This window comes from Streptopelia decaocto (genome assembly GCF_964273445.1).
Source record: "Streptopelia decaocto genome assembly, chromosome: 20".
Taxonomy (NCBI): domain Eukaryota; kingdom Metazoa; phylum Chordata; class Aves; order Columbiformes; family Columbidae; genus Streptopelia; species Streptopelia decaocto.
The window spans coordinates 6,821,170-6,848,844 of NC_138675.1; the positions used below are offsets into that span (position 1 = coordinate 6,821,170).

The 27,675-nt window shown below is 50.3% G+C and overlaps 1 protein-coding gene across 1 annotated transcript in view; it reads left to right on the forward strand.

Moving 5' to 3' along the window:
* Positions 1-27,675, forward strand: part of PRDM16 (PR/SET domain 16) — a gene marked incomplete at both ends in the record, with an annotated part of 214,441 nt that overhangs the window by 96,518 nt on the left and 90,248 nt on the right. Inside the window, one exon of the mRNA XM_082069877.1 lies at positions 21,066-21,116. Coding sequence (XP_081926003.1) covers positions 21,066-21,116 — 51 coding nt within the window. The remainder of the gene's footprint in view (positions 1-21,065; positions 21,117-27,675) is intronic.

Sequence of the window (27,675 nt, forward strand, 5' to 3'; positions counted from 1 at the left end):
TCATTTTAATGTCATCAGTGTTGTAATTGTATGATAGAAAAGAGATTGGTTGTTTAAAAATAATGAGGATAGCAAATCCATCTGAGCCTCGCGGGGCTGCGGATCAGGCACCAGCCGTACTCACACCTAAAATCAGCAATTAGTAATCAGTAAGTCTATAGGAATAAGGGTGATAGATTTTAGGCTGGTTGCGGGTGTCTTTAGGTGTCGGTTCCCCTGGCTGAGCAGTTTCAGTCGCAGGAACGAGCATGTGCCGGGCAGACGTGGGGAAATTCCTGTGTTACTTGTTTACTTGTGTCCTAAACGTCTGCGCCTCAGCGCTTGGCTTTGAAATGCATCCTGCATCGAGCAGGTTCCTTTTCCATAGCTCCCGCCCGACGGTGTGTTGTGTCTTCCTGTGTAACCAGAGACACGTTTGGCAAATAAATTTCCCACCTTCTCACCTGGAAGAGATCTTCTGAACTTCAATTCAAGAAGTAAAAGGTTAAAAAGATGTCTGTGCAGAGGAATGGGTGGTGGAAAGGGGTAAAGCCTCTCAGCAGTAGGTTAATTGGAGAGTGGAATACCAGCGTAGATGGGAGCACATAGTTCCCGTGGACAATGTGCTAAAGAAGCGGGAGCTGGGAAGGACCAGCTGGGATTGTTAGTGAATTAGCTGAAGTCAGAAACCGCTGAATGGAGCAAAGAAGTAAAGGGGAAATGAAGGTTAGGGTATAATTCAGTCTAAATTAGGTGGGCCATTCACAATGCATAAAAGGGCTCTGAGCTTCCTTTCTTGGGGAAAATGGGGAGGAAAGCTCACTTTTATTGGGATGCGTGTTGAGTGGTTGATTTTAAGAATGTGCATACCTAGAGCCTACATGTTGGAAGTGCATTATCCACCGGGTTTGGAGGAAGCATTGAAAATGTCATGAGCCTGAAAGACAACAGATTCAGGAAGAAAGACTCACACCCGTTCTGCTGCACAAGCGCGTCGTTTGAATCTCTTTTGAACTGAAACAAATTCTCTTCATTTATTCTGTCTTTGGCTTGTTATTAATGATGAAAACTCTGTATCTGGTCCCCTCTGAATCCTGGCTGCTCGAAATCCACTCTGGCTTTGGCCCATCTTTCCTTGTTGTTTTTGGAGAGATTTCTTATTGCATTTGAGTACTTTGATTAGTTTCTAAGTTTGTTTCTGAGTGGTTATACTGTTGAAAGTCACGAGGCAGACAGCAAATGTTCCTGGAGAGTGTGTTTGTTCTACTTAAACGATGAAACCCTAGAGAAGCCCCTCTGCGGCACGAATTTAATACACTAAGAGTTAATCTCAAGTGGTTGCTGCGTTCACAGCCGCCCACAATCACCGTCTCCATTGCAGCATCATTTGGGTGTTGTTCACCCAATCCTGAGGGAAGGGTTGAATTCACAGCATTCTCGGGGATAACGAGTGCTGAGTATTTCATACAAAGTGGACAAAACATGTCAGAGCTGCACCAAAGACGCAGAATAATCCGGTGCACAGTGCCTTGAGTCACCTCCGGCTTGGGTGAGTTCACCTGCTGAACAGTCTCTTTGGAGCAGGGGCCCATAGGAACAACATGCTAAGAGGTTTATGCGGGGCGCGCTCTCGGGTGCTCTGTGCGTTATGGACCTTCCCGCGGGACGTCGTGCGGCATCGTTCATCAGATAAAGCCTGGCTGTTGGCATTCTGGTTTTACCAGACACGAGGTGCCCGAGGAGGAGCGTGTTGCGGCGCCGGCGCTGCGAGCGGCTGCGGGAAGGGTTTCCAGCGCCGCGCTCGCTCCGCGCGCTCGTGTCAAACCCGTCAATGGGAACGAGATTCAGAGCTGGGGCAGCAGCGAGTGCTCAGTCAAAGCGTTTGATAAATCACTTAAACAATCTCGCGGATTGCAAATTCTGTAAATGCAAGTTCTGCACTTATTCAAAACTAGTGAATGTGACAAGACCAAGAGACAGCAAAGTCAAAACAGCAGGAAGGAAAACCCCGATTCTTTGATGAGATTAAAATACCAGCAATTGAAGTGGCAAGCAGGTAGGACTGTGCCTCTCGTGTGGCTTTCTAGCCAATACGTGAGCATTTCCAAGGAGAATACACAGATGGGATAAGAAGAGAAGGCTGATTTGATGATTGCAGCATAATTTTACCGTTACTTTGGGGTATGTGTGTTTTCTTTAATATCCTGAATGGCATAATTCAGATGGTCAGGAAAGTTTTCTCTCTTATTAAATGGAATGACAAGTGACTGTGAAAGTCGGAGAAGGGAAATCTCAACAAGGCCCAGATGGCTTTGAATGCTGAACAGTTTTTCTTTGGTTGGTCAGGCTGCAGCTGGAGCCTCCTCAGGGGGAGCTGATTCTGACGAGTGTCCCCACGCCAGAGGTGGAAACAAACCACTCAGACAATGTTGTGAGTTCAGCGGGGCCCACGTGGGCCGCAGGCAGCACCGGCCTCGCGCACACCAGGTTTTAGGCACTTTGAGATTCCGGAATGAAAACTACTGTACCCGTCACAACACGTTACAAATGACATGGGAAAACATTTTGTACAACTGTGACACTGGGCAGATTTGCATTACGCTGGACTGAAATACGTATGTGTATATATATGTACACACGTGCTTAAACCTCCCAAAGCAAAGTGCCAAATGGCTCCTGGAGGCCTTTTCCAGCAGGGCCTGCGTGACCTCCTGGTTCTGGGCGTTTCAGGCAACCGCTGGGGTTCAGCTGCTGTTCCAAGAGCTGCCCGAATGCTAACGGCTTCAATCAATAGCAAAGAGCATTCTAGAGCACTAGCTACTGAGATGCCTTGTTCTATTCAAAACATGGTAATTTTGGGACTACACTAAAATCTACCTCACACGTGTGGATGCGATTGTTAAAAAAACCTTCCCCCTTGACTTGAAACCAATTTTTTCCTCTTAGAAAGAAAGGTGATTTTTAAGACTTGCTAGCAGTCATTATTCTTTCTCCTGTAAAATAAGTGTGCTTAGCACATTGAACACGTACCAGTGAACGGGAATCAGCAGCTGTAGGGATTTATAGAAAAGGACATGGTGTGTGCAAGGTGGAATGGTTTTAAAGTCTCGATTTGCTTGCGGTGCTGTTATTTCTGGGTGTCTGCTGCGCGGCGGTTTGGGGGTGCACACAGGCATGGGGGTGCACACAGCCATGGGGGTGCACACAGCCATGGGGGTGCACACAGGCATGGGGGGCGCGCGGCTGTTGGCTCTTTCTTCTCGAAACGCTTCACCGCAGTGGGCAAAATGGATGAAACACAGAAAAAGAGAGACAATAAATAGTTTCCTAACCTGGCTCGGATAATAGAGAAAGTTCGTTAGATTTATTAATCCTCATTTTCCTTTGGACTGTCAGGCTTAGAGTGACAGTAAAAAAGCTTGTGACGACTTTGGCTAATTTGCACTCCATTCACTTTCTCATGAAAACCCATCAGGATGACTGAAGAACTGCTCTGCAATTGACCTTATTCAATGGCAGAGTGATATACTGGGAAACAGGCCAGTTTTTACAATGCCGAAAAGAGCAAATTGGACGGAATCTTTGTTCCTCTCTTTCTTTCCCTTTCCTTTTTATGCCAGTCTTGCTCTAGTTAAGCTCTCTCGTTTGTTCCCAGTCGCTCCGGGGCTCAGGTCACCCTCTGTGGAGCCGGTGCAGGTGATCGCTGGGCTGGACGCGGGGACAGACGGGAAGGGAACGGCTGGGACTGCACAGGGAGCACGGCCACGCGGGGCGCGCAGCCGGCTGCGTCCGGGCACGATCGCCCATGCTCAGCCTGGCGTGTCCGGGCACGATCGCCCATGCTCAGCCTGGTGTGTCCGGGCACGATCGCCCGTGCTCAGCCTGGCGTGTCCTGGCACAATCGCCCATGCTCAGCCTGGCGTGTCCGGGCACAATCGCCCGTGCTCAGCCAGGTGTTCAGGACCAGGGGCTGGTTGTGTCCTTGCACAATCACTGGTGCTCAGCCGGGTGTTCAGGACTGGGCACCGGTTGTGTCCTTGCACAATCACCGGTGCTCAGGCAGCTTGTGCACCACACGGTCCCCACGAGCAGAGTTTTCCTGTTGCTCTCTGATTGAGGCGTTACAGCCGGTGGTGGTTGTGGCAGATGAGGACGGGGAGGAGATCCTGGGCTCTTCCGGGGAGCTTCTCTGCGCTCCCTTTGAATAGACGCCGGCAGAGCCGGGATCTGTCCCTGCCCGTCAGCGAAGGGAAAGGGGACGTGGGGCTGGGGGGAGCGCTCCTGCGTATGGCCCCTTAAATGAACATTTAATGTTTTATGCAAAAGAGAACAGCCATGAATGAGAGTCTGCCTCAGATTAGCACATGAACAGTCAGTAGTCTGGCAGATATGGAATTTATCCGGGGCGGTGGAGAAGGGCAGAACGGTTTGAATGTGAGAACCAGGCTGGTGCTGGTTTGGGGTGGATTCTTTCTGACTGAAACCACTGCAACTGCAGCTTTGTTTCCAGGCTTCACGAGGTGTGGTTTCTGTAAAGATTTCTGACTAGTAAGATATGGCTATTGATGGTTTATATTAATAACGACAAGACGTGGGGTAGATCCTGTCTGTCTGTCCTGCCGTACCAAACGTAGGGAGGCGGGACAGCTCTGCTTGTGTCCTGCGCTGTGTCGACGTGCTCGTCGTGTTTGTGCTGATGGATCCGATCGAGCGCGGGCGCAGCTCAGCTGGGACGTCCCGCCACGCAAAAACATCGCCGGCTTTTCAGCGTACGATCGTTGCTCTTTTCTGACCAGCATCAGCACTTCTGATTTGTTCACGTGAGGAAATGAGACACCTGAGTGAAGTGACAGGATTTGCAGAGCTCTTGTGTCTCCAAAGTGGCACCAGCCAAACCCTCCCCTGACATCCAGAAACCCTCGATCCGAACGCGGTTCCTGAGGAAAGTCGTCGGTGTTTGGGACGCCGGCAGGAGAGGTTACGAGCCTCAGTGTGTTTGTGTTTTGTGAGCGAACCGACAGGGCGGGCTGAGGCACCTGTGAAAGAACAGAGGAAGCGACAAAGCTCTTTCTACCGATGTTTTTGGGGCCGATGTTCACAGGAGGAAAGCGTTGTGTGCCGTGGCCGTGCGGGACGGCCCTGGGCGAGGTGCGACGCTGTGTCACATCGGCGCTGTCACGACAGCCGGGGCTCGGTCCGTGCCGGCCGGGTGGCCACCGCGCGGGCTCTGGCACCGGCCGCGGCCCCGTCACCTCCCCGCCCTCCTCCCGGTGCCCTCAGGTCCTCCGGCTTCCCCTTCTCTCTCCATCACATTCTGCCCATGTCCGCACCCTCATTAATCAATGTCAAGTCACAGAGTGTACAACAAGGGCTGTATTCTTCAACTGCCCCCTCAGCCCTCATACATCCCATTGTTCCAAAAAACTGATTCAGATGGCAAGAAAACAGCCGATGCAGCACATAAAAGAGATGAGACAGAAATGAAAAGAATCAAGGAGGGGAAGAAAAAGAGGAGGCATTTTTTTCCCCTGAAACACTCGAATAAATACCGGGCAATGATAATTTAAATTATTCATACATTTATGAAAACATCCATTGAAAAGTGAAGTGTATGATGCTCTTTGTCTACTTTACTTGTCTCTTGTTTGTGATTAACCTTTACTGTAACTTGGGCTGGCAGTGCCACGGTCACAAAGACCAGACTTTTCCTTCCATGGGAAAAAAATGTTTCATCGTATCCAAATGAAAAATTAAGTGGAGGTATTTAGTGCTGATGTGGCAATTTGTTGCAGAGCATTAAAGATGCAGTATTATCCGTGTCTGTAGTACAAACGCTGCCTATTAAAAAATAGAAAAAAGACAGACAAAGCCAGCTTTTAGCAGCGTGTTCGGTGCGAGTCTGACATCTCTTCTGCGTGCAGCCCGTGCGCCCGTGGGGAGCGGAGCCGGACACGAGGGGCTGTGGGGTTTGCGCCCAGCAGGGGAACCCGCACGGACACGGACACAAACACCCTCAGAAAACAGGAACGGAGCGAAATCAACCCTGTTGCTTGGTCATAGCTTGGGAGATGTGCAAACTGCGTAAGACGCACTCACAGATAGCATTAACAATTTAATCAGAAAATGTGACATTTGAGGCCTGTCTGGGGAAGTCCAGGTGACATTTCTTTTGCCTTTCAGACACTTTTTGCTCAGGCTGCCGTGTTCTGGAAAACCTCGGTGTGTGGAAAAGTGAGTAGTGGGAGAGGAAATGCCAATAGTGATAACAAACCGATATCAGGAATACCAATAATAATCATTTTGAAAAGTCAGAGCAGTAGGGAACTGTGTTCTTTTGGTCCATCTCTGCAGTTCTTACTTTCTTGCAGAGACCAAGAGAAATAGTCAAAGCAAAGCTTCTCTTATAACATTTGTGTCTCGTGTGTAATTCATCAAATTTCTATGCGACTTCCAAACCAGAGAGGTCTGGATAATGTCATGTAATTTATAGATAATCATCCCAACATTTTTATTCCCCAGTGAACATATTTAGTCCTGCAGATCTGCGTTTCTGCGTCTCCATAACTGGTTGATTACGTGGGAGGGGGAGCCATTGTCTCGCAGTCAAAGCCAAGGGATTTGGAGCAAAGATCCCGTTACTCTGGTGTTGACTCTGCAGTTGACTCTTTGTGTGACCTTGGACACGTCACTTACGCTCTGAATGCTTCACTTCCTTCTGTAAATGGATAGAACGGGTTGGAGGACGCGCAGAGAAGTGTGTCTGGAACCTGGTAGCGCGGTTTGAGGTTCCCTCGTATCTGGCAGCGGGATCCGATGGTGCTCGTCACCCGTGGGCTCTGAGTGTTATCCTGCCCACCCACCTCGGGAGTTTGGTACATTTTCTTTCATGCTTTTTTCGGTCGCCTTCCACTTGTGCACGTTGTCTCGTTTTTTAGCTTTTCTGCCTCGCAATTGCTGTATGAAATGACTCTGAAAGTTCTTCTTTGCATCTATCTTGTCTCGGGTTTACTGGGTTTGTATTTAATACCGTCTCTGGCTGAGGTGAAGCATGTGCCCCTGTTTAAACAGAAAACATTTTTAGTAAGTCCACTAACGGATAAATCTACGAAGAGAGGCTGTCAGCCATAGGATACAGTATTTATATAGAAAGTGTGGTGGAAAACTGTGTATTAAAAGAGGAAAGGAACTGGAGCAAAAGTCCTAAATCAAACTCCTGGCAATATACCATCTTGGTGTGTATTTCTTGCTAGGCTGTGATTCCTTTTTCTTGGAAATTATCCAGAACGTCCTGGCTCGGTGATCTGGGATACTTTTCAATATACTGGATATACAGAGCAGTGGGCAAACTTCAAACAGTTCTGCGATTTTTCTGGGCTATGGAGAGGAATCCAGAATCCTGGTTCCTCTCCTCGGCTGATTCACAGATGCCCCGCGCCGCTGCCCAGCCCGGCGTGGTTTCTGAGCGGGAAGCAGGGCCGGATCCCCCCTCCGTTCACACGGCGATCGGGTTGTGTTTGGAGCGGCCGGTGCCATGCAGAGCTCAGCTTGACCCTTGGGAACGGGCTCCGTGGTGAGAGCTGTGCAGGGCCAGCCTGAGCGTCCACACCCGCAGGAGCACCCCAGCTCTCAGCATCCTGTTCTGGATGGCGATGGCTTAATCGGGTCTGCTTATTCCGAGCACAGAGCTGTCCCGGGGCTGTAATTCATAGGTAGCCACTGCACCTCTTTTTTTCTGCAGGGCCTTTCTAGGCTGGGGAATTAAAGGCATTTTCTGCGCTTCCTCGCATTAGCGCGGTTGGGCAGTGCTCGGTGTCCAACCCGGTCCCGTGTCCCCCCGCCGCCCCCGCCGCTCTGCCCGTAGAAGGCTGGAGATGCTGCGTGCTGGGCTCCTCCTCCCGCCGGCCAGCCCTGGGCTCTGGGAAGGTGGCCAAATGCCACCGAGGACACTGGAGCAATAAATCATCCTCCTTCCAACATCTGCAGGCCCCAAGGCTCGCCCCTTGCCGATGATGATCTCGCCTCCCACCCCCTGCTTTTTATCCTGTCCCCCTCTGACAAAACACCTATTGTCACCGCCTGAGTGAAGAAGAGTCCTTTCTGCGCCACAAAGGCCCTCTGAAGCCAAGTTGTGAGCTGCCAGAGACGATGCCGATGGCTCGGCGGGGAGTCTATATCTCACTCTTTTTCTCTGTAGTTCATACTTTTTCTCTCTCACGGGGGTCACCCAAAGCCTTTCACTCTGGCTTCATATTCACATAAAGACATCAAGAAAAAGAAAAACCACACCAGAAAGAATTATTAGGCATGGCTGTCAAATGCTTTATGGGGGGGTTGTAGGGGGAAAGAACAGTAACTCTTTATGTGCTGGCATTGTTACAGGAGCTAATGTACCGCTGCCGAGCGCGCTTTGCAGGAAGACCTTACAGAGCTACGTTAAACTAAAATATTGCATTGCAGTAAAGCGGCACTTTGTTTCCATTTCTAGGGTTTTTAGGAGGTTCTTCTGTATTATAGGTGGCTCTTTCCCGATCTCACTTTCTTGAAGAACTTTTTGATTAGAAATCTCTCCTGACGGGCGTTTGCGTGCCGCTGCAGTGCTTTTGGGATCAAACAGATCAACCTGCCCCAAATCCACTTTCGCACGTGAGAGGAGTTTAAAAATCCAGACGCTGCCACGCCAAACCCTGCCCAAACTATTCGTATTTCCTCACCCAGTGGGCAAAGCTGCGTTAGTGCAAACGAGCTGCAAACATGGACGGCAGGAGCCTCCTTGCCCTTCCTACCAGCGCAGACACCAGCGAGCTCCTGCACTCTGTGCGGCTGCCGCGCCGACGCTCGTGTTCCGGATGCTGGAGTTGCCCGTTTGTGGCAGGTTTCTGCTGAAGAGCGTCCCTGGATCTGCTCCCCGGCCCCTCGCGGGCTCCTGGGGAGCTGTGAGCCGCAGGCTTCGCACACAAATCGCTGCCCAAGGTTCATCCAGATGCCACGTAGCCATGTATGTTTTTAACCCTTTGGAGCTCGCCCGGGAGAGCCCCTGCTGCCTGGGAGGGGAGGAATCAAAAACCTCATTTAATCCTTTGGAAGGCCGAGACTGTAAAGCTAACAGTCGAGTAACCTATTAAAATTTACAGTGCAAGGCATCAAAACAGCAGAAAAGTGCACATGTATAAAGTTTAAAGCATCCTTATAAAAAGCCGGAAACCTAACACTGCATTCCTACAAATTATTCCCTTAGCAAACATTTTTATTTCCAATTAGTAAAAGAAAAATTGCTAATTTGCTGCAGTTGGACAGGCCTGACGTCTCAATCTGCAAAGTGTCAGTGCTGTGAAAGGAAATGTTTCACACTGCGCTGGAGAGAGAGCCGCTCTAAAGAGGGTCAGGGCATCGGGCCCAGAAACCAGATTGACTGGCCATAGCGCTAAATTACTCACACAAGACGCACATTGTCTGCCGTGCCAGCTCCCGGGTACTCACTTTCTCATTCTTTCCCTTTTTCAGCTGGTGCTGGGGGGGCGCTGGGTGCACGGGGGGGCTGTGTTAGCAGCAACGAGCTGGGTCTGGTCTCATCCTCTGCTCCGGGCTGGAGACGGCGACCCCGGGTAGCGGAGTGCGGTAAATACCCCCCGACCCCCCCACAGCGCCTTGGGGAACCCATCGCTAAAACCGGGTGGTTCCAGCACAGGTGTCGATGGACCGAGGTGGACGTTGTGCTGGGATGAAGGCCGAGCTGGGGGTGAGCAGCCCCTCCACGTCACCCCACAGGACGTTGTGCTGGGATGAGGGGTGAGCAGCCCCTCCACGTCCCCGTGTCACCCCACAGGACGTTGTGCTGGGATGAGGGGTGAGCAGCCCCTCCACGTCCCCGTGTCTCCCCACAGCAGCAGTCGGTGCTTTCTCGAGGTGGTGCCGGAGCTCCCGCGTTGCTGTGCGGGAGGAGCGGGTTCGTGTGACGTGGCTCCCGTGCGGCGCAGCGTCATCCTGGAGACCTGCCTGGGGTGCCCGCGGCGCGGGGAGAGCGGGGCAGGGAAACCACGGCATCTGCGCTTGGTGCGGCGCTCTGCTTAAAATACCCATGTTGTATTTATTTCGTGGCTCATCAAGAGCCCTTGAATCCAAAATGCTATTTTGAGCGTATTGTGATACCTGAGCCAGGATGTAAATCTGGGTTTTGTGAAGCTCCCTAGTGACTAAAGAGCAATCACCAAATCTTCTCTGAGAGACTCAGGAGGTACCAGCTTTGATTTTTGTGGCCTCACCTTGATATTTTCCTGTTATACAGCTGCACTGAGCAGCGCTGAGACTGGCAGATTGACAAGGCTTAGTTTTATGTTATACGGACTTGTATTTGAATTTAAATTATTATTATTATAATTATCTTTTATCACATAATGAAAAAAAATGCACAAAACAAGGATCAAGTTCACAAGTGATTAGTACTTTTTACCTGGCAATTTTATTATCTGCCTGTGAAGAAGTTTCCTTTGGTCCCTATTTCCCCCTCGCTGCTCCCACCGCCCCTTTTGCTCTAATTGTGTGTATGCGGGGACTCAGGAGCTGGGGCTGGAGCAGCGACGTTGAAGGTCTTGTAAGCCTGAGTTGTTTATTTGAAGGGCGGTGCGTTGCAGCACTGGGTGTTTAACAGGGATAAACTTTGTGCATTTGTTGCAAGCAACATTTTCTTTTGCTGGTACCTCTAGTAGAGCAGCTTCAGCGTGGAGAGCCGCCTGGATTCCTCTGTGCGTCGTGCCGGGCAGCAGCCCGGGCAAGCACCGCTTTATTTGCACTGCAAATCTTGCGTGTGGGCACAGAACTCCAGTTAATTTGCTGGGGGAGACTGATTTCCAGGAGCAGCTTTTAGCGTTGCTGGAAGGAAACGGGCGCACCTTGACATAACAGTCTGCACGGCCCCGGCCCAGCCAGACAGCTCCTGCGTTTCTTTCTGCTGATAATCCCTCCAGGACCTTTGTTTTCTGATAAAACCAGATTCCGCTGGAGAAACCTAAACACATTAGAGGCTCCATTACATCCTCTGCAAACTTCTTAAACCTGCCCCGGGCTTCCTGTGCGTTAAACAGAGCAGACGCGGCCGGTTCCCGCGCCGAGCGGGGCCAGCGCCGCTCGCTGATAGCGCGGGAGCATCTGCAACGTGTCCCTGTTCAAAAGGAAAACAAAAATGGGCAAAAAAAAGCCTTTAGTCAGATAACGCTGGAATAGAAATGTGAAGGTTTCTTGTCAGGAGCGAAGATGCCGTTGGTAAGAGTCAGTTTACGGCTTCATTCCTGTGCCTCTCAGCCCGCAGTTATTTGTGATCTGATATGAAGACGGTGCTGCTGAGTTGGTGTGAAGAAAAGCAGAGAGGAAAAGCAGATTGTTCTGCGTTCCAGGCTTGGCTGTCGCAGAACGGAGCCCAACGTGTTTCCTTTTGCGCCGGGCCCTTGCAGAGCCGCTCCGGGGCTCCAGGCCCGCGGGCCCGGGCGGCAGCTCCAGCACCCGGGGCAGGAAGGGAGGAGAAGGAGAGTGATTGAGGCCTGGGGAGGGTTTGGGAAGGTTTTGCTGGGGCTGGGTGGACAGATGTGTGAGCCACAGCCTGTGCTTCTGTGCTTCAGTGACCACACTCGCCTCCTTCAGCTTCCTGTTGGTTGTAGCGGAGGGGACAGTTACACCACTGAGAGATAAGCCAGGCTTCAAAGTCTGAACTGATGTGTGGTTATTCAGACCTTACTGGGGTCAAAGGTGTTTGCATCTGAGGAGGAATGACAGCCTTATTTTTAAGATTAGGTCTAAGGAGCTTCAAACGCGCTTTCTAAATGCCAGAGACGTGTGATTTGGGCGCATCGCCTAATTTCTTGTCTCAGTCTTGTCTGTAAAACTGAGTTAGTAATCCTTCTCTTTTTCTCTTCTTACTGTTCATCTATCACATGTGGTTATTTTGCAAGGTTATTTAGATAGACACGTCTTCATATTTAATGTATCAGGTAACAGGACCGCACTGCCATGGTGTTTTCTGGGTGCTCAGCCCAGGGTACCTGACGCGGTGCTGCCCATGACGCGGAACAGCGGCTGTGGCCAGCAATGGGGACACATCTGTCCCCGTCCCCGAGTCAGCACTGAGCGTTTTCCCCATGAAAACGGTGGGTTTGGTCCTGGGGTTCTGCACGTCTACCTGCTTGAAGAGAAGGTTTGCACGTTTCTCTTTATAGCCAGCAAAACCAGTGCGGTAAGAGAATTGTGATCTGCGTTTCACAGAACATGCATAGCTTGCTGGGTACACCCTGTGTGGTTTTAAGCCAAATTTACTTTATGAAACGGGCTGAAACAACCTGTGCCGCACTGTGGGGAAACAGCGGCAGCGGGAGCTCGTTCGGGGGTGTCCAACCACATCAGGCGTTTCTTCAGGGAAATGATCAGGTGCAGGTCACCTTGTGTCACCGTCACCGCGACGCAGCCAACAGAAGCTGCTTGTGGAGCGGCCGCTGGTTATCATTGGGGAGCCAATGTCTTCAGATTTTATAGCTCCTGTTATCTGAACTAATAAAAACACAAAGCCGGTGACGAGCCGAAGGTCATCCCATCTCTGTTGAGGCGGGCGGTGCTCAGCAAAGCTCAAGATTACGCACACTTTTTGTCTAATACAATCTGTAAATAGAAGTTTTGAATGAGGGACGCAACTCAAAGATGCGTTTTGTCCTTCCATTAACACTTACACAATAGTTTTCACGTCCTGTTTTCCGTATTCCTTGCTAAGCTCGCGCTCCAGAAGGGAACGGAAAACAGGGAGCGGAACCGAGCGCCAGGATGGGCCTGAGTCCCTTCTGGAAAGTCAGATTGAATAGAAAATCTGTTGAAACAATGCAAGTGCTCACCTTTGGGGAAGCCATTGTGCCAAGTGCAACGTAAAGAGACAGCAATAAATCACCGCGCCGTGCACCTCAAATAGATAATCAATTTAACTGAAAGCATCAATAATCATAGTTTGACATTTATTGCCCTGCGGATGTTTTATCTTTTAGGCTGGGGACAGCGGGCGATGATGAATGCCAGTTCTGCCATGGAACACAATTACATGGTGCAAGGAAAAGGGTTTTATATTCGGGGAAAAAAAAGCAGTCAAGTTCATAATTGAACCAGATTGCACAAAATTTGTGATAAATAAATGCATATAACTCAAACTCATATGACTTGGATTCTAGTGTTAGGGTTCATGAGATGATGTGGCAGAAGCTGCTCTGTGTGTTCTGAAGTGGCTCAGCCCAGCAGTTCTGCGGGTCCAGGGTGTCATGGTGCGTCCTCGCCGGTGCCGAGCGGCGCCAGGGCTGCGCTGGTTGTACGGACAGGGGCCCCGCGGGCAGCAGAGGGATGAGATGCTCTTTCCTGGTTACTTTCCGAGAAAAGAGAAGGTTCCTTTCCACCTGAAGAGTCGTTTCCGTGGGGGTGGCCGTGAGTCCGTCCTGGTCGAGGCAGAACGGGACCCAGCGGGACGGACCAACAGCACGAGGGGGTTTGTGGCTTTTTGCTTTACACTCTCCAAGAGGTTCAGGGTGTTGAGGAGACAAGAACCAAGTTTATGAGAACATTAAACTGCTGTTATGTTGTTCCCACAAAGCGACAGTTCCCTCGATGGCGCATTCAGGTTATTTGGTGAGATGGGATCTTGTAACTACACTCAAATCAGTGATTATTTACGTTGGGCTGGCAGTTAAAAAATGCTCTACTTCATTAAACACTCTTCAATGGCTTAAATAGGTTTTGTTTCCAGCATCTGGATACATTGCGGACATTTCTGTGTCTGTGATCTGTTGGTGACAGTTTTTAAGACGTAAACAGAAACGCTCTTTGGCGAGGTCGTGTGCGGAGCATCTTCCAACCGCAGCGTTCCTCTTGGCTCGGCATTAAACAGCTCCGTGTAATCAATACTCAGAGCTGCATCTCCCAAGGTTTTCTTCAGAACTTCACTTGCAGTGTTTAATAACAATAAGGGCTGTGTGTGCTTTTCAAAACTTTTAATGCAGGAAAGAAAAATCCCCCCTTTTTTTCCTGGTACTGCTCTGCAAGAAACTGCAAATGCAGAATCTGTGTTAATTCTGTTAGTAATCAACTGCAGTTACTAAGGGATAACATAGGGACGTTTTTAGGAAGGTCGTAGCCGTGATGCACGTTTATTGTCTGTAGAGATGCTCTAAAGGTTAAGCATTACCTTAGGTTTAGTTGTTTGTAGCTGGTTGTCCGTTCCTGTGCGGGTTCAGCAAGCGGGGGAGCTCAGGACGCTCGGCGTGGCGTTACTGCGGCTGTATTACAGCGTATATCGTGATTATATCGTGCCTTGGACGCTCCAAACGCAGATTCCCACCCGTGCGAGGCGCCAGCAGCCTCCCCACAGCCCAGGAGCTTCTTTCCCTTTGGAGTCTCTGAATCCCTGTCTTAAGAAAGTGCATTGAAATTGCCACCCGCTCTCTGTCTGGCTGATTAAATAAAATATCATCCTTTTCCAAACACAATGTTATCATTCCAAGCATAATATTATCCAGTTCTGTCTGAGATTGTTTCTACGGCTCTTAGAAGGGAACTCACCTGGCACCCCCTGTCAATTCAGATAAAACACCACCGTGTGCTTGTCTAATAAGAAACTGATTGTGCCCATGTCTGTTAGTCCACAGAATAATTCCCTATTCACTTTTCTTTACAGAGAGGATCATTTGCTTAATATTACTTCCGAGTAAAGGAGGACAAGGTGCCCTTTCTGTCCCTCTGTTGTTCTCTTTCCTTGCACAGAACATTCCCACAAGGAGTCCCTCGCCAGGTTCACTTCCCGGTTCAGAGTAAATACTCCTCTGTGCTGGAGCAGCAACACGTCTTGAGGACAAGTGGCAGAAGGGGGACGTGTGGATTTCCGTGTCGGGGTGTCCGGGATAGGAAGGCTGAGCTTAATCTGCAGTACAAGCTCCTGAGCCGGGCCCACAGGTCCCCCTACGTCAGACCAAGTGCGCGTCAGCGTTGCCATTACAGCAAGATGCATGGTCTCTCTTTTTTTACTTATGATTATTACTGATCATCTTAACAAACAGGTTATCAATATATGAAGTAGAGGGGAAGTTCATTTATATTATTCTGTCAATATCAAGGTCATTTTTATAACTAAAAAGGGTCGAGAACAGAAGATAGATGGATTGTAGATGGCCGAAGCTGCCCGCCCGGTCCGTGCACGTTGCTGCACACAGCGGAGCTTTATCTCTCAACCAAAACATGACACTTCACTCTTCAAGATGATTTTTTGCCCCGCTAATAAATAGCTCCAGATCCATTAAGTGATTGTGTAGCTGTGTGCAGGCAGAATGCGGAGCTGCCAACCCGCTCCCATCCTGCTCCGTGCTCGCTGAGCTCAGCGGAGGCTGCAGCTGCTTCGGGAGCGCGTTGTGTCAGCCGAGCTCCGGTTTATTTAGCGCCCAAGTCTGCTCGGCGTGTTCCCGGCTTTCAAGAGGAACAAACTGAGTAAATACAGATACCATTCAATACTCACAACTTGTGTTTTCATCCTTAGACTGCACCTACTGCTCAGCGCTAGGCACAGAGAAGTGTCCCTCTCATCTTGTCAGAATTCAGTTTTATAATGGAATTTCTCTTCAAGAAAAAGGGAGTTGATAATATTTGTAAGGGTATTTTAAAAAGAAGATAGTAATTTAAACCTTTTTTTTCTCATGTGTACTGTTACATATTTATTTTCTGGTGTTTCAAGAAGTGAACAAAATGCTGGACAGAAGATTTGGAGGCTCTTGTTATTAACTGGGGCTCGCTCTTGTTTCAGAGCTTGCGGATGCTGCGGAGGGGCCGCGGCGGGTGCGCTCCGTGTCCGTGACCGTGTCCGTGACCGTGTCCGTGACCGTGTCCGCCCGCGCGGGGCCTGCGAGGTCTCGTTCCTGTAGCTGTCGAGCACTGTTTGCTCCGAACAGTAACAGTGCAGAGGTGGTTGCTGAAGGGGCTCTTGGGTTGCTGGAGAAAAAGGGCAGAGGGAGGTTGGATGTGGCACCGTATGAAGGGGAAATGCACCCCCAACTGGGGTCCAGGGAACGCACGTAATGAAGGAAATGCATTTTCCTTTAGCAAAACTGCCAACCTATCAAGTGCATTTCTCGTGCTTATTAACACTGGACTTTAAGAACCTGATAAGAATGCAATATAAAATCAAAGAGCCCCTAAAGACTGTGAGATTATATTTAATACTCTCCTATCACCAGTCCTGAGTGCTTGGCAAGAGAAACGGTGACATTTAGTAATCAGTACCCTCTCGTATTTGTCTTGGCTGAAAGTCTCAAGTCCTCAGCTTATTGAAGTTATTACAAGTTCTCTCCATTAGATTCTGTTTAACTTCCTGGTGTTTGCAGTTGAACTGGATCACAATGTCGTGGAGGAGTCACGTCTTTAAAAAGAGATACACACGTTGCGATACCACGTATGTAAATTGCGTGTTTATCTTCTTTCTCACAGTCTTTGTTCTTAAACACATTTTTAATGTTTGACATTCATTCTTCTTCACATTAACTACTCCTGGCGTTTCCCTGCGCCTCTCTGGATGCACGGAAGTTTGTTCTGTGTGATAAGAAGCTGTTATTTCTTACTAAAAGATGACTAAAGATGTTCCTTTTGAACACCCTTTGCAACAATCTGGAGTGATTCACCTCCGCAAACTGCGGTTTGTTCTCCGGAAGGTGGCAAACAGGAGTTCTTGGTTATAAGAGCAGTGCAGGCCGGTCCTGCTCCGCAGCCGCAGTCTGGCCGCTCCGCAGTGTTCCCGGTTGTGCCGGGGTTGCCCTTAGCACTGAATGCCTGGTTTATTCTTTAGACTCTTTTCAGCCCTCGGCTTGTTTGTTGCCAGTCAGGGCCGTGCGATTCTCCCTCGCAGACAGGAGCTTTCCTCCCTTTCCTCTTCATTCCAGGCACATTCATTGCAAATTCCCAAGGCAGGATATAGAAAATTTCCTGGAGCTAACAGGCTTCACGAATTTACTTACTATAGAAAATGTGAAATTTTGGTAAATTGCTGCCCAGAAAGTGCTATAAAATCCCTGCATTCTAAAAATCCAGTTAATAAAAAAATTCTTAAGTGCTGAAATGGTTTTCTGGGGGTTCCTTCTTCTGGCTGTGCTGTGAAAGAGCGTCACTGTGGCGCAGCTATTGCGGGGCTGATGAGCTTTACAGGCTGTTCCAGCCCCTCAATGCCAAGTTTAATATCTGGCTTACACTTGGCCCTGGACGAGCCCATGTGAGCTGTTCCAGATCCGGCTCATCCTTCTGATGATTCCTTTTTCAGCTACCGCTCACTCCAGTGCCCACTGGGTCAGGGCCAGCGTTCTCCAGACTTTGCAGGATAAAACTTTTAAAGGAATAATAATTAATGGCAATTATGAAGGACCAGATTTGTAGCTTAACAACAACATTCTCTTTCGAGCTGAATTGGAGCAGAGGTGCAGAAAGCCCTGGAGTTGTGTCCTGGGGATGCGGGTGCCGATGGGGATGCGGGTACCAATGCTGGTGCCAAAGGGGATGCGGATGCCGATGGGGATGCGGATACCAATGCTGGTGCCAAAGGGGATGTGGATGCTGGTGGGGATGCGGGTACCAATGCTGGTGCCAAAGGGGATGCGGATGCCGATGGGGACGTGGATGGGGATGTGGCCGCTGGGCTGGGTGCTGGGGGTGTTTTTTAAAGCCCATAATGACCAGAGGGAAGGAAATATTTGCTCTGGTGTCACATTGTTCACTCGTGCACCGGGGATCGTGCAGATCCCTGGGCACGGATTGAAACGCCGAGGTGCTTGCTTGGTTTTAGCTCTTACTGACTGCAACAGTGAGTGTTGAGGTCTTGCTAAAGAATCAGATGATAACGAAGAACAAGTTATTGAAACAAGTGCTGTTATCCGCATACTGACTTGTGTGGAATTATTGGGTGTTCTCTTCTGTTTCCAGCTTGGAACAGCCATGGAAATACTTGTTAAAAATCAAGATTCCCAGTGATCCAACAGGGGCAGGTTCTTTCTGTCGTCTTCGCTGCTGGGGTTTGCTGAATGCATCAAGCCTGTTGAACTTCTGTGGTGTGCGTTGTTTTCTGCCCCCTTTTTAATGACAGTTTATCTGAGCTCAGGGAATGAATGGATAACGTTACTATTTACATAAGCTCATTGTGATCTGTCTCAGTAATGTAATCAAATTAGGGTTAACTGCAGCTGGAGAATGCCAGCTTGTAAACTGTTTTTCAAAAAGAATCACATGGTGTTACTTGACATGTTTAGTATACATTTGGGAGGCTTTGCAAAAATTATAGCACATCCTGAACTGATGTAGCTAAGTCAGGGTTCTGCTGCCACCAGTTCTCTGGATCCAGGAGTGAGAGGCAGGGACCTGGTCCCGGCTGGAGGAGATGACACCTCCAGCCGTTCCCGCCGCACCGGGCGCTCTGACGCGGCTGCTGCTGACACGTTGTCTTTCCTTTGGCTAAAATCAACATATCGGTTGATAGAAAGAGCATATGGTGTAAATTTTGAGTACATTTAAGAACATCTGTGTTAACTGCGAAAGTGCAGCCCACTGTAGACGTCAAGCACTATATTTAATCTTGCGACACTCGCATAAGATGAAGTCCAGCCTGAGCTAAAACTACCCGATGAGTAGATTTTCAAAGTATCTTTTGTTATTCTTATTAATAAACATCGCATCTGGTACTCAGTTTCCCTCTCTCTGCCTTTCTCATGTGATAGTTGGTGGTACATACATCACCGTGTTGGTACGTCCATCACGGTGTTGGTGTATCCATCACCGCGTTGGTATGTCCATCATCGCATTGGTATGTCCATCATGGTGTTGGTACATCCATCATGGTGTTGGTATGTCCATCATGGTGTTGGTACATCCATCGCCGCGTTGCTACGTCCATCATGGTGTTGGTACGTCCATCACCGCGTTGGTATGTCCATCATGGTGTTGGTACGTCCATCATGGCAACGTGATTCTAGCGGTTCCTCGGCGGCTCCGGCAGTGATTGTCAGCAGGAGGATTTGGGTTCCATCCTCTGCCCCTGCACAGACACAACCCACCCCCTCCAAACACCAAAATCACGTCAAACTGTGGGCGTGGGGAGATGAGGCCATCAACACTAAAATGCTTCATGAAGTTGGGGCTTGTTTCCCCAGTTCTGTAACAGAAGGAAACTGCAAAAGTATTTCATCTCATCAAAAATCAGCTGTTTTGCGATATTCTGAATGAACCGCTAGGTAAACAGCACGGATGCTTTTCTGTAGAAGCACCTGTTTTGAATATGGAATCGTAGAATTGTTTTGGTTGGAAAAGACCTTTAAGATCATTGAGTCCAACTGTTAACCCAGCACTGCCCAGTCCAGCGCTAACCCATGTCCCCAAGAGCCTCATCTCCGCGTCCCTCAGACACCTCCAGTGTGAAATACTTTGTAGGGAAATTCTGTTCTCCTAAGAATTTTGAAGTTTGGGATCACCTATGAACTGAAGGGAAAAAAATACAGGTTGGGAAGCAGAACTTTCCCCTGGAGCAGATCTGTCCAAACCAACACAAGGAAGCTTGTGTTGGCGTTTAGATTCAGACTCAGGAATTCCTGACTCTTAAGCCTGTTTATACAGGACTACACCACAGCCCAATTTGCACTTCATTTTGATTTTTTTCCCCCTCTACGTTTATGGTCGTGTTGAACGGGTGGATTATGCACTCTGAATGCACATACTCAACCAATTGTATTGAAAGATTTTTTTGCATGTAATAATTGCCTTGAGGTGTCTTCGTTTGGAGGCAGCAGTGTTCCAGGAAGGCTTTTAGGTCACGCAGCACAGGCCTGTTTATGTTACAGCTCTGAAAGCTTCATGGCCTGACTCTGAAAAGGCTTTGGGGGTCGTTGCTGGTCCCTGAGCAGGTAACGGGGCAGCAATCCCAGCATCGCGGTGCAAACTGTGCGGGGGGGGTGTTTAACGCGGGTAACTGGGGGTGAGGTTTCAGCGGGTGCGAGTGCAGGACACGCAGGTTTGCGTTGCTCCGGCGCTCACCTCTTGCTCCTGTTTGCTTTCAGCTGCTTTCTAAACCACAATTTCAGTATCTATTAGAGCTGTTGTAAAATACAGAATGCTTTAGGGTTCTGACCGTTCCGGACACGACAGGTTGTTATTACAGCTGAGCCTGCAGGTATTTGCTGACATGTTTGCAGTTGGGATGTTGGTCGGTCTCACCCGGGCCCGGTGAGGCCGCCCAGGCCCCTCGTGCCAAAGCCTCAGCGTCTGGAGCCACCGGGCTCCTGCATTTGTGAGGATCGGCTCCGTTTACACGGGGGGGCTCGGCCCTTTCCTTTGCTGTGGGGGGGATTGGTTTGTTTGTTTTAGGTAAGGTTCCTTTGCAATGTACGATTCTCATTTTATCTTGGGTTTCCTTGCATTTTCCCCCACGCTTTGCCAGCCAGCAGGGCTTGCTGGGCCTGGCAGTCCCGAGCCCCTTGGCCCCCCCGGCACTTGAGCACATTTAACCTCAGGCACCTGAGATGCCACCGGGGCCGGTGAAATTGCTGAAATCCTCGGAGTCCGGCCGCTGCGTGGAGTCGGTGTTTACCCTGACGGGGCATCCGCTGCGGCACAAAGTTGAGGTGCTTGACCTGCCCCAATGCCCGCTGACCTGGAGCTAATCTGAGGGAGACCCAGCAGCGTTTTAATGACTTGTGTCCCCACACCTCTGCTGGAGGAGGAATTAGGGAGCAGCCCAGGGCGCAGCCGCTGCGCGGCGGGTCCCCCGTGCTCCGCATCGCCGCCCTGGGAACGGAAACACGTGTGCCCGTCGCCCAAACCTAAAGAAACTGGTTACAGAAGCTACAGAAACCTTAAAATGCGTGCGAGAATACAATAGTAGTTCTGGTGTAATCCTTCCGTCTAACTGACAAAACGACTGCGTCGCTCTGTTGTAGTTTAGAGTTTTGGCGTTTAAATACAATAACAACAACAATAGTAATAATAATAATAATATTCTTTATTTTATAACATTCTTAGTTGCAGTTCAACTTAAATTTTTCCTGTTTTGTTTTTTCTCATAGCAAATACTGACTGATGCCGAGGTGACGTCCCAGGAGGGCAATGTCAAAAAGGTAGGATACGGATCAATCTTACGCACATTGTTTTACTGCCTGGCTTTGCAGTGCACCTAAACACCTTTCCTCTTCTTCCTCTTGAACAAAGGTGTGTATCCCAACAGCGTCGTCAAAGCTTTCCAATATTTGCTGTTGCGTTTTTGGATTCAGTTTTGTGGTTCTTTTGGCGTATTTATGTCTTTTTGTGACTCCAGTATTTATGAAAAATAACAGAACAGTTTGAAGTGTTCCTGGATTCAGCTACAATAGGAACAGCTGCCAGTCCAAATCGAAAAACCTCAGTTACCTCTTTCCAGTAAAAGAAAATGTTGATCCTTTGTTAAAAGTGCTAAATTTTTAGAGGTCAGTTCACTATGTAATGTGGCTTATGTGAAATCCAAGGGAAAGGGAATAGATATATGAAAGGATAAAATTTAACTCAGATGATGTATTACCGGTGCTTTTCATCACATTGCGATGCTTAAACTATAATACTGACCAGAGAAAAATGTGTTCCAAATACAGCCCAGCTGTACAAACTCCTCGGCGGTAGCTGCGCTCAGCCCAGCTCGGCGCTCGCCGGTAGCCGGGCTGCTGTGCGCTGGGGTTGCTGCGGTACCCCCGAACTGACGTGGTTGCCGTGGCTGCCGCCGAACGGCTTCTAAAGCAAACGGCTTCTACGCAACTGTCTTGTGATGGGTGTTCGTGGTCGTGTTTAGAAAACAGGAGGTTTTGAAAGTGGAAAGTATTTTAAATTGAACCGGCGACACGTGCCGTTGTTATCCACCCATCGAGGCTCCGCTGCTGTTTCTTCACTCCAAAAGCTGAAGGGAAGCACTTGTTTCACTCTGCCAAAGTGAAATATAATCCTTGTCAGGCTCCCAAGTTAGTTTGGGAAAAGATACTTAGACCCATGTCTGGTATGGACCGTTCGATTCTTACCGTGTCGAGAAAAATAAGCTTTTATTGTAGGAAGCCAGGCGACCAACATGAAACGTCCTTTGACCATCCCCTGACCTTGCAGGGGACCCATCGCAATCCTGCTGAACTTTTTACCTTCTCCAGCCCCATAACTCATGTGGGGTTCGCTCTGCCCTGTGGGATCCCTTTGTCCCAGCCGTGGTGACAAGGTGGCAGGTTCTCGCTGCCACAGCACGGCGATGGAGTCGATTCTCCATGCTCGCCCTGCTCAGCTACCGCTTTCTCAGTCTTTAATTACAACATCACAAATAAATTGTACATCCCTTCCCACAGAATGCGCGTCACCCTAAAGAGAGGAGGCTTTGTATGAAACAAGGGTGGAAGGAAACGTTAAACCCTCAGCTTTATATGGTCAATACGTGGGTTTGTATTTAAACTTCAGTACTTCAGTTTTGAAGGAGAATGTTGCAAAAACGACCAGTCTTTGAAAAATAGTGTCTACTGAAATATTGTCCTGTCCAGCAGGTATAACAGTGGACAATTATGATATTGGACAAGAGGGGAAGGCCCGGCCTTCCGCTGCTGTCTGTAAATGCGTTGTGGAGAGGCAGTAGTGGGTTTATGAGGTGATAAATTTATGGAAGGATGGGCAGTAGGGTTTTACAGCGGGGTAAGAAAGGTCAGAGCAGTAAGGTAAAGAGTTCAAGTCTAAACTTTATGGCTTGTGAAAAGACCACTGCTAGACAGCAGAAAATGGAAAAGAAAGAATGAGAAATCATTCTGTACGATTTCCGTAGCATCTCAGGATGGTTTGTAAGGAGCACCGCAGCGTTTTGCTCCGGTGGTACAAAACCCTCCGGGGAGATCATCTCCCTTCCCAGCCCCTCTGAATCATTCGGGTGTCATCGCCCTGGAGACACAGGAGTGCAGATTTGCCTTCCATTTATTACAGTTCTTTCAGAGATAAGTCGGTGGTGGGAAGGTGACTGGAGACAGATGTGGCTGTGGTGGGAGGCTGGAGCCGGGGACGCGGCGCTGGGCTCCGCGGGGCAGGGACAGGACAGGGACAGGGACAGGGACGGGGACGGGGACAGGGACAGGGACAGGGACAGGGACGGTCAGACAGAGCTCCGAGTGCAGAGAAAACCTGCAGAGAGAGGGAACGCGGAGCCGGGAAGGGAAGCGTGATGGGAGCGCCAGGTGCGGGAAGATGCACGGACACGATCTCTGCTTAAAAACTGCCCCCGTGGTTATTTCTGCTGTTAACGTGCCAGGAAAAAAACTGCTCTATCATGGAAATGTTCATAAACTGCAAGGCAGTGAAAAGTCTGCAGCCGCAGCGTAGCAGGCACTATTGTCTGTCATATAATAAAGCAGGCCTCTGCTTTTTTGCTTGGAGCAAAGCAAGAAGTATTTTCCCACTATGTCCCCTATTTTTCAGTTTGCGTTACTGTTATTTCTGCTGGGACCACCAGCACCAGGAGGTTGGTTTGCTTGTTAGTGGTTGTCTCACAAGAACTAAGATCTCGAGCAATATTACGAAAGGACCTACATCCAGGATCATTTTTCCGTGTCTGGAAATGTGCTGTGCTGGAGACTAAAACGTGGTGTACGCCTACCAGCTTTTCCTTGTATCTAATTCGCTTGCTGGTATTTAGTTTAACTTGCACAAATTGACATCAGCTCCCCATCCTGGTTGTTTGATTTTAAGTAATTGCTTGCGAAAATAATGCTAAAATAGGAGATTCACCTTTTAAGTGATTACTTCCAAGTAATGCTAAAATAGGAGATTCAGCTGTACCTGCGGGGACAGGGTCCTGTATCCCAAACACCTTCTCTCCAGGGCATCTTCCTGCAGGCCGTTGGTTTTGCTGAGAGCAGCTCCCCTGCTCTATTGCTCTGATTTTTTAAGCTTCTCCGCTGCATTTAATACATTGGGGGGGGGTAAGAAAAAAGCTCATGATTGTTATTTTCATTGTCACGTTGATTTTGCTGTGAGAGGGCAGAAGATGCGGGGAGCAGCGCTGGGTGTTGGCGCTGGGCGCTGCGGATGGTGCTGGGCGCTGTGCGGATGGTGCTGGGCGCTGTGCGGATGGCGCTGGGCGCTGGGCGGATGGTGCTGGGCGCGCTGCGGATGGCGCTGGGCGCTGTGCGGATGGCGCTGGGTGCTGTGCGGATGGTGCTGGGCACGCTGCGGATGGCGCTGGGCGTTGTGCGCATGGCGCTGGGCGCGCTGCGGATGGCGCTGGGCGCTGTGCGGATGGCGCTGGGCGCTGCGCGGATGGTGCTGGGCGCGCTGCGGATGGTGCTGGGCGCTGTGCGGATGGTGCTGGGCGCTGTGCGGATGGCGCTGGGCGCGCTGCGGATGGCGCTGGGCGCTGTGGATGGCGCTGGGCGCTGTGCGGATGGCGCTGGGCGCTGTGCGGATGGTGCTGGGCGCTGTGCGGATGGCGCTGGGCGCTGTGCGGATGGCGCTGGGCGCGCTGCGGATGGCGCTGGGCGCTCTGCGGATGGCGCTGGGCGCTGTGCGGATGGCGCTGGGCGCTGTGCGGATGGCGCTGGGCGCGCTGCGGATGGCGCTGGGCGCTGTGCGGATGGCGCTGGGCGCGCTGCGGATGGCGCTGGGCGCTGTGCGGATGGCGCTGGGCGCGCTGCGGATGGCGCTGGGCGCTGTGCGGATGGCGCTGGGCGCGCTGCGGATGGTGCTGGGCGCTGTGCGCATGGCGCTGGGCGCTCTGCTGGCAGCCAGGACGCGTCTGCCCGCGGGGACGAGGGACCTGGGGACTCTGCTGCAGCCCCTCTATTTAGTTTCTGTTTACTTAGAGGGAATGGCCTGAGGGGCTACTGGAGAGAAAACATCTGTGGGAGATAATCTATAGAGTTATCTATCTATCACTCTTGTCGACCCTGTCTCCCCTGAGAGCAGGCTGAGAGACTGCTAATAAAAAGGCATCGCTGAAGAGGCTTTAGGGACAAATAAAGGGACATGTTAAGGGCCAGCTGAAAAAGGATAGAAGACATTATTAAAGCTCAATAGCCATCTTATCAAAATCCAATAGGATAGGCATTTGGCAAAAGGCTTTAAATTTATGCTTTGACTTTCTCGAGAGCTTGAATTTATCCATTAGCAAGAATGTGCTGCACGGGGAGCGGGAGATGCTATCGGCTTCAAAAGAGTTGGATTCAATCTGGTATTGTACAAAAACAACAAGAAAAACTGAAGACAAAACCAGTTTTTTCCCCTCTTTGGCCGACTTTGTACTCACATTGCAAAATACTAGAACTGGGTAATAATGCTGATGACACTATAAACTGAGAGTAGTGTATTCAGCGCAGTAATTTATTCTCCACTCCCAGATCACACAGACCTTTTAAAAAATAAAGTTGCTGTTAGAAAGTGGGTGAGATTAGAAATCTTGACCTCTTCAATAGCATCAAGTAGTGCAGAAGGAAGCGGGGTAGATGGAAAGCTCTTATTCCTGCGACAAAAGTAAAAACCAGCCCATGTTTTGTTACTGCAGATAGGAAGCGGGTTGGGGCCATAAATCTCTCCGGGTTTGTTATTATATAGAAAATGCTACAGGTCACAGGAACCATCTGATACTTCAGAAACACATTGTTCACACAAGATGATTGATTGATAATTATGATAATTTGCAAAATGATTATTTGGGTATTATAAGCACAGTTTGTCCCCCTGGGTCGCTGTGAAGACATTTTCTATATCACGGGCCGTCAGAAATGGCCCCTGGCAGCCGGGGCTGGGGAAAGGTCTGGCCGGGCCGTCCCGCGGGACCCGCGGGGCTGATGAGTGATGACCCGGCGGAGGCAGAAATCAGAGCGCAGGGAGCGCTCGGGAGGGGCTGCAGAGGAGCAGGGGACTGTCAGCTGTCTGCTGCGGAGCAATTACTGGCCGGGCCACGCGCCCCGCGGCCGCAGCACGGGCTGTCACGGCACCCACAGCACGGGCTGTCACAGCACCCACAGCACGGGCCGTCACAGCACCCACAGCACGGGCCGTCGCAGCACCCACAGCACGGGCCGTCACAGCACCCACAGCACGGGCTGTCACAGCACCCACAGCACGGGCCGTCACAGCACCCACAGCACGGGCCGTCGCGGCACCCACAGCACGGGCTGTCACGGCACCCACAGCACGGGCCGTCACAGCACCCGCAGCACGGGCTGTCACGGCACCCACAGCACGGGCTGTCACGGCACCCACAGCACGGGCCGTCACGGCACCCACAGCACGGGCCGTCACAGCACCCGCAGCACGGGCCGTCACAGCACCCACAGCACGGGCTGTCACGGCACCCACAGCACGGGCTGTCACGGCACCCACAGCACGGGCCGTCGCGGCACCCACAGCACGGGCTGTCACGGCACCCACAGCACGGGCCGTCGCGGCACCCACAGCACGGGCTGTCACAGCACCCACAGCACGGGCCGTCGCGGCACCCACAGCACGGGCTGTCACAGCACCCACAGCACGGACTGTCACAGCACCCACAGCACGGGCCATCACAGCACCCACAGCACGGGCTGTCACAGCACCCACAGCACGGGCCATCACAGCACCCACAGCACGGGCTGTCACAGCACCCACAGCACGGGCCGTCACAGCACCCGCAGCACGGGCCGTCGCAGCACCCACAGCACGGGCTGTCACAGCACCCACAGCACGGGCCGTCGCGGCACCCACAGCACGGGCCGTCGCAGCACCCGCAGCACGGGCCGTCACAGCACCCACAGCACGGGCCGTCGCAGCACCCACAGCACGGGCCACCGCGGCACCCACAGCACGGGCCGTCACAGCACCCACAGCCCGGCTTCGAGCAGCCCCGCGCCCTGGGTCCGCAGCTCTTAGCACAAAACACGCTCGCATTTCTGCACTCAGTGTATATGACGAGTATATTTCTCATCTGTGTCCAATAAAAGGTGTTCTAATACGGTCACTAAATATTTAAAAATCCAAATTTCAGTGGTTATTCATATTTCATTTGTGTATGTTGAAGAATCAACCCCAAGTTTTAGTGGTTTTAAAAGTCTTCTTATGTACTGGGAATTTACAGTATTAAGCAGACTGATTTATTTTAAAGACATCACCTGCTTTTGTGTGCTCAGATGTGGCTTACAAAGGAGAGCACGTTCGTATAAAACGTACCGGGCTATTGGGAGCTCGGAGACAGCGCAGCACAGCGACCCAAACGGGGGGTTAACGGGGCTTCACCAGCTCCAGAGATGGGCAACAACACCCGGTTATCAGAGCCAGGTCCAGCATCTTCACTGCCTGACCGTTACTATTGCAGAAAAAGGGCTTTAATGTGCTTGTTTTATAGGTTGTATCTCTAGGAAATAAAGGTATGTTTAGCTGCCACAAACAGAGGCAGCTCCGAGTTGATTTTTATAATCTTTTCTTGAATAGACGTGCGTCATTCCAATAAGCCCCGGACAAAGGAGTGGACAGTTGTCTGAGAGTCTTTTTTATAACAATTCTCTCTTTCCATTGTTAGAGAGCTGCTAATAAAAGAACCAGGAGTCCATTAATTCAGTGAATGAACATATAGTAAAGTCAGTTCCCTCTTGAGAACAATAATGTTGCGGTCAGCTTAGGTTGCCATGGAAACTAAGTACTTCTAAGAAGTTTGCATCC